An 11,845-nucleotide genomic window follows, 5' to 3' on the forward strand; every position below is an offset into this window, starting at 1 on the left:
GAATTGGACCCAGGACTTGCTCTCCGCTGGCGGGCTGCTCTACAACTGAGCTACATGCCCTTTCAAGAAAGGTATCATTACCAATTCGCTCTAAAGGTGTGGATTGTTTCATACTATTTTTCACTCTAAAAGAAGTTTGCCCCCGACGAAATTTGATCCCTCTTGGCTCACGTTAGATCCCAAATTAGATGGATCTAGGATGATATATAAAAAACCCTAGGCTACAAGTCCTTTGTATGCTGCTCGTAAGGCACAATATTCCTTGTCTAGTAGAATTGAGTCTCGCCCTTAGCCTGAGTATCTTTGGTAAGCCTATTCAATTGTCACCCTGGAACCCTAGACCAAGAATATCCTTTAGGTGACCTGAACTGGGAAGCCTTCCATGTGGTGAAATCCCACTAAAGAGCAGGAGGTGGATTGCTGAGGTGACAATGGCATCCACCTCATTGTTGTGCCTTGATCTGGCTTTTGCCTTGCGAGGCATCTCGTGACAATACCTGGTAGATTTTGAGGCAACAATACCTAGTAGATTTTGAGGCAATAGGCCCACTTCATAAACTTTAACTAGGACAATCCAACTAGTAATCCATCTAGAAAGGCATTTCCAAAGTTATAAAATAAATGCATAACTTATAAGCCACAAATTCCCCTATGGAATTTCTTTCCATAGCCTTATTTTATAAAAATACAAAATCAATGTTTTCCCTTTTATGCTAGCCTCTTAAATTGTAGAGAAAACAAGAGGATTATACCAATTATCATTAGCCCCTGTTAAAATTTGAACCAGTTAACAGAATCAGAGCAGTAAATCAGATTTTTGAATGGATTTCCAGCCTTTCAAAATGTATTGCAAATACAATCCTTAGGTGCTGATGTACATACAATGTATGACTAGTTTTATGTGGCCTGCATGCCCACTAACACTACCGGTATCCTTTACATAAGCTGTTCCAAAAACTTGAATATCTAATTGAGTTCTATATCAAAATATGTCATCATCAGTTGACATGTTACAGATCACCAGCCAAATAAGATCAGAAGTCTAAAAGGTCATAAGACCTTGAGGAAAATCCTTAGGTGCTGATGCACATACAATGTATGACTAGTTTTCTGTGGCCTACATGCCCACTACCATTACTAGTATCCTTTACATAAGCTGTTCCAAAACCTTAAATATCTAACTGAGTTCTAATCAAAGTATGTCATCATCAGTTGACATGTTACAGATCACCAACCAAATAAGATCATAAGTCTAAAAGGTAACAAGACCTTGAGGAAACTAGATGCCCCTCAATAAATTCATCTAAAACAAGAAAACTTTGAGCCAAATGCAAAGCTTCCTTAGTGAATTGGCAAAACTGTTCAGTTCTTTAAATATAAGTAAAACTAATCATTTGATATGACTAGAGGTATCCTCCAAATGCATTCCCAACTCTGAAAGGATCAAACTGTGGACTTGGATGTGATTGTTCATCCTTTTGATAGCCATATCAGAGTCCCCAAAAATCTGTAGTTGCACTATATTTTTCTCTATAGCTCACTGTAATAGGAAAAATAATGTTCTAAATTTAGCTTGATTTTTAATACCAATAACCATATATGCCTTACGAGTGAATTTCTGATCCTTAGTAGTAAATAACACAATACCCAGACTACAAAAGTGTTCTGGACCCTGGCAGGCCCCATCAAAGAAGCTCCACGCATAATCCTTGTTCATGATCATATGACTGGGTTTTGGCTTTATACTAGGCTTATAAGAAGAAAATAGTGAAATCACTTGTAATGAAACTTTGAAAGTAGGCACTTAGACATCCGCAAAAAACCTGGCATTCCTCACTAACCAGATTCCCCAAGTAATCAAGTATGGAAGTGTTATATTTTCCTTCAGCTCTCTTCTACTAAAGTACTCTTGAAAGCAATCTTCCATGATCAATTTATTCCACAAATTGATGAAGTGAGGTATGTTGTTCAACTTCTTTCCACACCTGTATTGAAAAGGGCATAGTAATATCTTTCAAGGAAAATCAAAGTCGATTCGTGGCCACTTCAATCATGGACATTTGTGCCATGTTCCTACATGTTTCCCATTGTTTCCAGGGCAGATTTGCATAAGATAGGGCACTGCAGTAAAAGTATGTGGCTGTGGGTTATGTTCAGAAGTTCGAGTGTTCTTTTGAGGAGATATATCAGGATATGGGGCACTCCTTTGAAGCCCAAACACAGTATCTACAACAAGAAATTGGGCGTGCTTGTGATGGGAGTTATAACCAGCAGTAGGGAGAACTTAACAATAGAGGAAAGGTGTTGATTTGATGCTACTTTTGGGCATGTCCACGTTGATTTATGATAGCAGAGGAAGGCACAATACTTGATATGGTTATTTCAATTATTTTTGGATCTGCAGTCCTGTTGGTATAAATAGTTAAAACCAACGTTAGAGGTTCATGAGGGAGTTAACTTTACTGATTACATGAAGGGCACCCTCAATGAGGAGTTACATTATGGTGACCTGCTGGAAAGTCATTATTTACTTGAGTTATGCCAGCCAGGAGGGCACACTCCCTGGCTGTTACTTTAGATCTAATAACATTTAACTATGAGCAATATTTTAATTGAGTGACAAAGGCATTTCTCAACTAGTTGTAAAGAGGAACTTAAATGCATACTTAATAAAGCTTATGACAATATAGTTTTGTGCCAGTGTCATAAAGGAGTTTCTATGATGTGGGAAACAACTTCAGTTGTTGTAGCTTGGAAAACAATTATCGCAAGTTTTATCACTGCTTAATGATCACCAGAAAGTCCCCCAAGGCATGCTTAGTATTTGTATTGAGGGAATTAAAATATAAAACTCTTTTAATAAGAAAGTTCAATTTACTATTTGAGAAAGGCATGGAGAAGTTGTTTCTGTGTATTTACATGGGCCTGGAATGTGCATGGCAATAATCTTGGATATTTGATGAGGAGCTCTACTGATCTGTGGGTGTTTTAGTTCTACATATTGTAAGGGGTGCTCTTTTTTGGCCTCATGAGATTCTTGAATGTTAGTTTAATGGTCATATCATGTTTCTATTTTTTTCTAGAAAATTGTTGGGCATTGGGGTCTGCCTGATAAATATAATTTGTCTATTTGCTACACTGTAAGCGAGAATGGGAATGCTTATACCTTACCACTGCCACACAAACAGTAGCTTGGCCACATGTACATAGTTTACCCCTGTTTGGAATTGAACATATGACCTTTGTGGAGAGAATCACATGTTCTTAACTGTTAGGACCACTCAGGCTGTATGTATCATGTTTTTATTACATGGCAGTATTAAATAATAAAGTAACTTTAGGCATAATGTAATAAAGTAACATGTTATATGAATCTGCAAGGTTAAGAGATGTTAATTAGCTGCTAGTTTTGTCTTAACATTAAGCTAGTTGGTTGTATGAGCATTTTTCTCTCATTAGAGATAGGAGCTTTGAATGTCTCTTTCTGATATGGAGTAAGAATATCATACTCTTGCTCTTTTCTCTTTGCAACTTTTATGTGCAGTTGTTATTGCAAACTTTATAAATATGTAGAAATATGAGCCCCATTTGTCTTAGAAGTGGTTAAACAAGTATCTAGATTAAATGTGCTTATTTTGAAGCAAATGAATCTCTAATGAATCGAGTTAGGCATAGAAGATCCTCCTTTTGAAAGAAGATGCTAAGAGACATGCCTTAATTCTTGAAGAAGCACCACATATGTCTCATATTAAACTAGACTAGACACATATGTTGCATTCTTAGTGATCTGATTGGTTGTGTCAATGTAGAGCTGCATAGTTCACAGTGTGAAGCTCACAAATTGTAGAATTCTTAGTGATCTGATTGGTTGTGTCAATGTAGAGCTGCATAGTGCACAGTATGAAGCTCACAAATTGTAACAACAATCAAGGTCCAATTTACAGCCCCCTTGATATGGCCACAAAATTGGACTTTTCATACTAAATTATGCCAGATTAAAAATCTGGTGTGAAAGATGAAATTTCTCAAAACTGGAAACAACAGGCTCACCCCATAGGTAGTATATCTCAAAAAACTAGTTTCTGGAATGAAAACCAAGAAAAGATACATTTGCAGAAATAGGTTGTGGATTCCAACTCTGTACCAATCCATAATCTCTAACATCAAAACTTTGAAAGAATGGATGAGAACACAACAGGCCTTGTTTAAAGAGGAAGCATAAAGATAGCAACACATCCTTGCTTATTGGGTTCAACTGATCTGGAAAATCTGAATTGCTTCCCCTGCTTGCTGAGGTTTAAGGAATGTTACAAGCCAAGTTAAATGAGGAACACCTTCATTGGTACCAGGAATTTAGCCTTAGAGTGCATGGGTTGTCCCCTCCATCAGCCCTATGGGATTTGCTATATACAGGTCCATCCTTCCTTCATGAGTCATGACACATTGGACTTGAAGGACATAGCATTGAGTATGCATAGATGGGTTCCAACTCCACAATTTTCAATCATTTCTAGACAACAAAGGATTGACTTTGAGCATGTCAATAATTTTCACCAATTTTCACAAAAGACCAATTTATTATTAAATTTCTATTTCATTGAAATTCATTTTGTATTAAAGCAGCATGCCAAAATCACATCTATAGTGATGAGACAACCTTATATATATGATCCAGGTGGATATTGGTGGCCACCTGCCAAGTCCACCTAGACCCCCACCATTGTCCCTCTTGACATTTTCAGTTTCCTTAATTATAGCACAATTTACTATTTTTAGCAGTTTTCGGGTCCTAAACTTCCGGAGCCGTTTTGAGGCCCTAAACGACGTTTTTTGGGAAATCCCGCTCGTACGAGTTTTTAGATAAAAAATCGTTGTTTGCGTTATAGTCCTCAGAAAGATCTTTTCAACGGGCTATCATGCGCGTAAAACGGAGATCGTATGCCAAAGTTACGACCCCGGGAAGTTGATGTACCAATTTACCCAAACGAGGCCCATAGTTTGGCGTTTTCATCTTCTAGGGTTAGGTTTTGGAATGTTAAGGGTTTTCCATTGTTTCTCAATAATAAATAGGCCTTCGAGCCTCATTGTAAAGACAGTTCGGAACAGTTCAGAGGCATGTAGCCGACACATCTCTTCTCAGAGATAAGCTACCATCGCCCTAGCTGGGTCATTTCTATTTGTAAGCATATTTCAGTATTCTCCATTAGTGAAATGAAGTATTATTTCCGCTGCATCTCTATTTTTATGGTTATCGCATCTCTGTATTTATGGTTATCTCTGTAATCTATTGCGTTCCTGCTTAAATCCGGATCAGTGGTATCAGAGCGGTCTGCTTTTTCTCTGTTTTTCTTTGCATGTCCCCAACGAGGTTGGGATATAAGGAGTTAGGGCTTGAACTGGTCGAACCTTTGCAAGACCAGCCTCGCAAATCTCGACGTCCTCCCATGGCGGATGAGAAGAAAGACGAGGGGGCAGGAGATCCTATCAAAATCTTGCTCGAAGAAGCGCTCGAGCGGCAAAGGAACGCGATGATGGATAGCTTTGCGCAGATCCTTCAGCGGCTACCCAGAGGCGACGCATCGGCTTCCAACAGCTACTCTGGAAACGCCACACCGTTTAAGGTACAAGTTAATTTTGAAATCCCCATCTTCGAGGGTCAAATAGACGCAGATGCCGTAGATAAATGGTTAAATCTGCTAGATGGGTATTTTTCTGTTCACGAATTTTCAAGTCGGGAGAAGATTGTTTTCGCTCTTCTCAAAGCAGCCCCCCACGTCAAGGACTGGTGGGAAACCTATTGCGAGCAGAAGGATGAAAGTACAGGCTCACTATTTTCAACCGCACCCACTTGGAATGACTTCCGGGATGCCATCAAGGAGCAGTACTACCCCGTCGAAAGCTATGAAGACAAATACATCAAATGGACCACACTGCGGCAGGGACGAGACCAAGATGTGCCGGAGTTCACAAACATTTTTCATACCCTTCGCACACAGTTGGGTATCAAAGATTCTGAGCTGCATCTGGTACTCAAATACCGCGGCTGCCTACACAGATACATCCAGGAAGAGATGGAGTTCTTGAACATCTCCTCACTCGGCACAGCATACCGATACGCTGTCAAAATCGAGCAAAAGTTCAAACAGAAGAAGCGAGACTTTGGATCTGCAAATCTAAAGCCCAAAGGACAAAGCCAAGGTGGGGTGACCCAAGACAACCCATCGAAGCTGCAAGAAAAGAACAACACCATGAAGCTGAAGAAGGACACAGGAAAGTGGTGTGAGTTCCACAAGAGTCCCACTCATAACACAAGTGAGTGTCGGACCAAGCAGTCGCTGGTGGCCGAGTTGAAGGCTTCCGAATCAGATGCATGTTCCGACTCTGAGTCAGAACCCGACAAGGGGAATGACAAAGGGAAGCAGATTATTGATGCGGATCCCAGCGCCACTGTTGCTACTGCCAAGATCCAGAAAAATGAGCCCGAAGATCCAGAGGAGGGGGAACGTCTTTTCCACTCACAGATGTGGGTGAAGGGTTCGCCGCTGCAATTCATTGTCGACAGTGGCAGCCAAAAGAACCTCATTTCAGCAGAGGTCGTGAAGCGGTTGGGCCTACCAACTACACCACACCCACAGCCGTACACTATTGGTTGGCTTCACGAAGGACGAGATCTCAAAGTTCGCCAGCAGTTCCGCCTTCCCTACAGCATCAAGCCCTTCACAGACGAGGTATTGTGTGATGTTACACCTCTGGATGTTTGTGATGTACTATTAGGCCAGCCATACTTGTGGAGGCGACATGCTGTGTATGATTCAAGGCCTCGCGCTGTCATCATTTCTTTGGATAATTCATTATACAGGATACCAGAGGTAGCCCCACCTACCGCCACCTCTTTGATCACTGCTAAGAAAGGCAGCAAGCTCATCTCACAGACTAGGAAATTTATTTTCTGTCTGGTTCGTTCCCAAAGTAAGGGGAAGATCGTTGCTACATCCATGACCCCCGCGAAGGGTTCCTCCACACAGCAGCAGCAACAGAGGGATACAGTCATGACAGAACACAGGAACAACTTCTCGTTACCTGGAGGGGTACCACACAAGTTTCAGGTGGGTGACAAAGTCTGGTTGCATTTACAAAAGGAACGCCTTACTGGAGCCTATCGGAAACTGAGACCACTCCGATATGGTCCCTACACCATTACTAAGGCTGTGGGAGACAATGCATTTGAACTCAGCATTCCCCCATTCCTTGGCCTGCACCCAGTGTTCAATGTGGACCGCCTTCGGCCATACTTTCCACCATTGCTAGATACATCCGACATTGCAGAACAGCTCACCCCCACAGAATTAAATCCAGATTGCATGGAACAAGCTGCAACTGATCGAATCATGGATACACAGATCAAGAATACTCGCCGACAGAATATTCAACTGTATCGAGTTGTCAAAGCAGGCCAACTCCTTCACAATGGCAAGTGGCTCACCAGGGACCAAGTTCAGCAAAAGTTTCCCCATCTCATGGAGGAACTCAACGCAATGGGGACCATTGCTTCCTAAGGGGGGAGGAATGATCCAGGTGGATATTGGTGGCCACCTGCCAAGTCCACCTAGACCCCCACCATTGTCCCTCTTGACATTTTCAGTTTCGTTAATTATAGCACAATTTACTATTTTTAGCAGTTTTCGGGTCCTAAACTTCCGGAGCCGTTTTGAGGCCCTAAACGACATTTTTTGGGAAATCCCGCTCCTGCGAGTTTTTAGATAAAAAATCGTTGTTTGCGTTATAGTCCTCAGAAAGATCTTTTCAACGGGCTATCATGCGCGTAAAACGGAGATCGTATGCCAAAGTTACGACCCCGGGAAGTTGATGTACCAATTTACCCAAACGGGGCCCATAGTTTGGCGTTTTCATCTTCTAGGGTTAGGTTTTGGAATGTTAAGGGTTTTCCATTGTTTCTCAATAATAAATAGGCCTTCGAGCCTCATTGTAAAGACAGTTCGGAACAGTTCAGAGGCATGTAGCCGACACATCTCTTCTCAGAGATAAGCTACCATCGCCCTAGCTGGGTCATTTCTATTTGTAAGCATATTTCAGTATTCTCCATTAGTGAAATGAAGTATTATTTCCGCTGCATCTCTATTTTTATGGTTATCGCATCTCTGTATTTATGGTTATATCTGTAATCTATTGCGTTCCTGCTTAAATCCGGATCAATATAAGAGTTCCAATTCTGCCTTTATATACAATACACTATATTGCTATCCAAAAAGGATGTATCAAGCTTATAGTAGAAAAAAGGCAAATAACCATTTTCTGGAGTTTGTGAGAGTTCAGCCAACATTTACACTAAGATTTTATATGCTTTGAGTTCAACAAAAAGATTTCAATAGCTCAATACGATAACTGTGCAAACATGAAATTACATAATGTTGTACATATCCAGAGACATGTTCAACCCGTCATGCACACAATATGTTGTTGGATCAGGAGAGCCCTTTATAGGGTTATGCCCATATTTTCTCCATGAATACTCATCAGCTCGAATATTTGTCATCTTGCCATTGATTGCTGGCACTTTGATTGTTCTTTTCACCCGCTATTTCCTGTAAAACAAATTGAGAAGAATGTTGTCAAATGCTTTTGGTTAATCCATTACAAAACAAATTACCAATATAGGTTCACTTAAAATATAAATAGAGATTTTGATTCATACAAAATTTCATTCATGAAAGTTATAACATTTTCATCAACCAACTTTTCTTACCATAAAGTTTGAAGGCATGTGAGTAGATTGTTCCTCCTCTGTAGATGGAGCAACTGTAGGTAAATTTTTTATTGGAAGTGTGTAATAGTTGTGTAGTTCTGGGGCAATGGATTGAGGCATGTTGGATGTCATAAATGAACAAGGTATAGAGTGTGAGCGGCGATACAATCCGACTGGTTGTACAATAGGGGGCATCACCCTAGGGTGTGGAACCAAAATGTTAAGGGTTGAGGTAGGGTGCCCAATGAATGAATTTGGTGCAAATGGTGGAAACAACCAGGGGGTTCGATGATCAAACGGGAGAGGTGGACACGGTGAATCAAATGGAAAAGGAATCAATGAACTCCCCATATTTGGATCCACATTATTCTCATCAAATAATTGAACTTGACAACTTGAAATATTATGAGATGTGGAATCTTCAGCGGTAACAACAAAAAAAACATTGTTATGCAATTGCATGGAAGGCGATGAAGATAATGATATTTTGAATTTCACATAAAATGATACATCAATTGAAATTTCCATACCAATATTTTGTAAAATAGAATGTTGTACCCTTCTAGATGTGTGGTCCAGATTGATTTCTTTTGTAGAAGAGATCTCCAATTTTTCATTCATGCTTCTTTTCCTTCCACGACACCATCCAACCTTTAGAAACGGTGGTTCATCTTTTCTTGATTTCAACACACGAACACTTTTTCCCCTTTTTTTATTGGGCTCAAGAAACTATGTCACCTCTTGGTAGTGACCTTGGATGGAGTCACAACATCGATTTTCTTATTATTGTACTCTTGGCTTACATTTTCTACCAATTGATTTAATGCATATGCCTGCTCCAAAGTTGTGGGTGTTATTTGTAGTAAACCCCTCAATTTCTTATGAATTGATGAAATCACAAGTTTAATTTCTTCATCGCTAGTTAGTGTGCTATCTGACCTTACAATGGTTGAATCAGTGGAAGGAGAAGGTGGAAGGTTCATTTCAATTTCTGGGGTCATTACAAATGTTTCATTTAAATCAAGTAAATATCTAGGTCTTTCTGTAATAGACCTAGAGACATTAGGCAATTCATTGCCCCCCGAAACATTGCTAGTCACTAGCATCTCAACTTTTAAAATATGCTTACAAATATTGCCATTTAGGGCCCATTTGCAATTACAAAAGTTTAGGTTCAGCCCTTTATAGATGACATGATACCATGTATCACGAGTCTCCATAGTTTGGCTACGAACCAAATACTCAGATTCACTGTTTCCATCAGCCACACAATCTTCATCTGGGATATTCTTTGCTTTGCACTTACTTAAATTTATTTGTTGCTCAGTTTTTGAAGCTCGGACAAAACCAACTTTTTTTAGACGTTGCATGTGAATGTAATACAACTCAACCTTTTTCAATAACAGATGCAACAACCAATCCACCCTTCTATGGGACGCATTGTTCTTCTCACAAAGGTACCTTTGCTTTAGATACCAGTGATAAGATTCGATAGCATTATTAGTATCTTGTTTGGAATGTGAGAAGTCCCTATATGATTTTGCCCACATATCTGGAAAAAAGACATATATTAGATGTGAAGAAACAATAGAAAATGGTCCATTACAAAATAAACTGATAAAATGCAACTTTAAGAAACTTACATAATTTGTTGTTGCCTAACCAGTTGGTTGTAAAATAATCCAAAAACACAGTTTCTTCTTTGAATTCATCAAAGAAACTTCGAATTTCATGTTGTACAGATTCATCATATTTACACGAATGCATGATTTCTCCTAAAGCACGGAAGATATGGACTTTATTTTCCTTTCCCCTAACTTTAGTTCCAACATTTTTCAACCATGCTCTACGGACATGCCATACACACAATAATAGTGTAGAGTTTGTGCAAGTCCTGAAATAATATAACATTAAAAGAGAATATCCTTGTACATTATTGCTTTTTATCTCTTCTAAAAAGAAAAAACTGGTTCACCTTAATGCCTCGATTTCCGCCGCTGCATCATCTGTGATGACAGCTCGGACATGCCAATCTGGGTTTTCCTTTTTCCCATTTGCAAATAATTGTGACATCCATTTACAAATATCAGGAGTACCATTCCGTGATGATATTACCCATGCCACTGGAATCCCATTGTGATGATTATCAAAAATCATTATGGTGTACAGTTGATACTGCATTACAATAAGACAACAAAATTATAAGCATATAAGAGGACGACATTGAAATGAAGTTTTGGTAGATATGTTTACCCTATATTTATTAGTGCTGAAAGTGGAGTCCATTGATAACATGTTGTTGTGTGAGTGTTTCACCATCATTGAAAGCATCCACTTAGTTTGTATGCCTATAATGAAAGGGATGTTTTTAACAACATCTTGTTGTTGGTAGAAGAAAAAGCTCTTTGGGCACTCACTAACCCAACAATCCACACTCATTGGATCACTTTCATGCCTCACATACTCTAGCCTTTTGATATTATTGTACATATTTGACACATCCTTTCTTGTCATAAAAGAATCTCGAGGTGCCCCTGTGAAGAACTCACCAGATCCATACCTTACATCAAAGATAAATTTGTCCCAGATCATCGTAGCATTAAAACCATCACAAATCAAATCTTCAACAATGGTTCGTATATTCTCTGTTAAATGTGGCGCATAATTGAATTTCTTGGGCATGTCATTTGCCTCATTTCCATGACAAACCACATTTTGCCCATCAATATGTCTGCATGCTGTATATATTAGAACATCATCATTTGGTCTAAGAGAAAGTTGTCGCATAATAAAGTAACACTGACAACCAACTTTAATGTTGTGACGTGGAAGATGTTTTTTAGTTGTAGATCCAGGTTCAGCTACATTGCTGGTGGTGGGCTCCAGTATTTTAGCAATAATGCTACAACTCCTGGAGCTTCCTATCTCTAATTTTATCAACCCGGTAGTTCGTAACAAACTTGGAAGCGACGGTGCTGTATTCACAAGTACTAGCTCTTGTCGCAACTGTCACTTGGTCAGCTGGCACAAGTCCGCTAGGGCTCAAGCCAACTTCTATATGATCTCAGAAGAAGCTTTCTA

General features: G+C 39.6%; 1 protein-coding gene across 1 annotated transcript; it reads right to left on the minus strand.

Annotated features, from left to right (window-relative positions):
* Nucleotides 1-9,498: 9,498 nt before the first annotated feature.
* Nucleotides 9,499-11,551, minus strand: LOC149230930 (uncharacterized). The gene is made up of 4 exons (XM_089381475.1): nt 11,186-11,551; nt 10,740-10,939; nt 10,408-10,484; nt 9,499-10,316 (listed from the first exon to the last, which is right to left on the minus strand). The coding sequence occupies exons 1-4, from the start codon at nt 11,549-11,551 to the stop codon at nt 9,499-9,501; spliced, it is 1,461 nt and encodes a 486-aa protein (XP_089237601.1).
* Nucleotides 11,552-11,845: the final 294 nt, after the last annotated feature.

This window comes from Pinus tabuliformis, chromosome J (genome assembly GCF_031772625.1).
Source record: "Pinus tabuliformis cultivar Carrire ecotype Pingquan chromosome J, CPIR1, whole genome shotgun sequence".
Taxonomy (NCBI): Eukaryota; Viridiplantae; Streptophyta; class Pinopsida; order Pinales; family Pinaceae; genus Pinus; species Pinus tabuliformis.

What these genes read in the sequence shown, in the direction of transcription:
- LOC149230930 (XM_089381475.1), bottom strand. Translation starts at nt 11,551, where the DNA reads ATGCGACAACTTTCTCTTAGACCAAATGATGATGTTCTAATATATACA. An exon ending in CAATGAGTGTGGATTGTTGG is followed by an intron (nt 10,940 to 11,185) that starts GTTAGTGAGTGC and finishes ATTGTAATGCAG; the next exon opens with TATCAACTGTACACCATAAT. An exon ending in GCGGAAATCGAGGCATTAAG is followed by an intron (nt 10,485 to 10,739) that starts GTGAACCAGTTT and finishes TGAAATTCGAAG; the next exon opens with TTTCTTTGATGAATTCAAAG.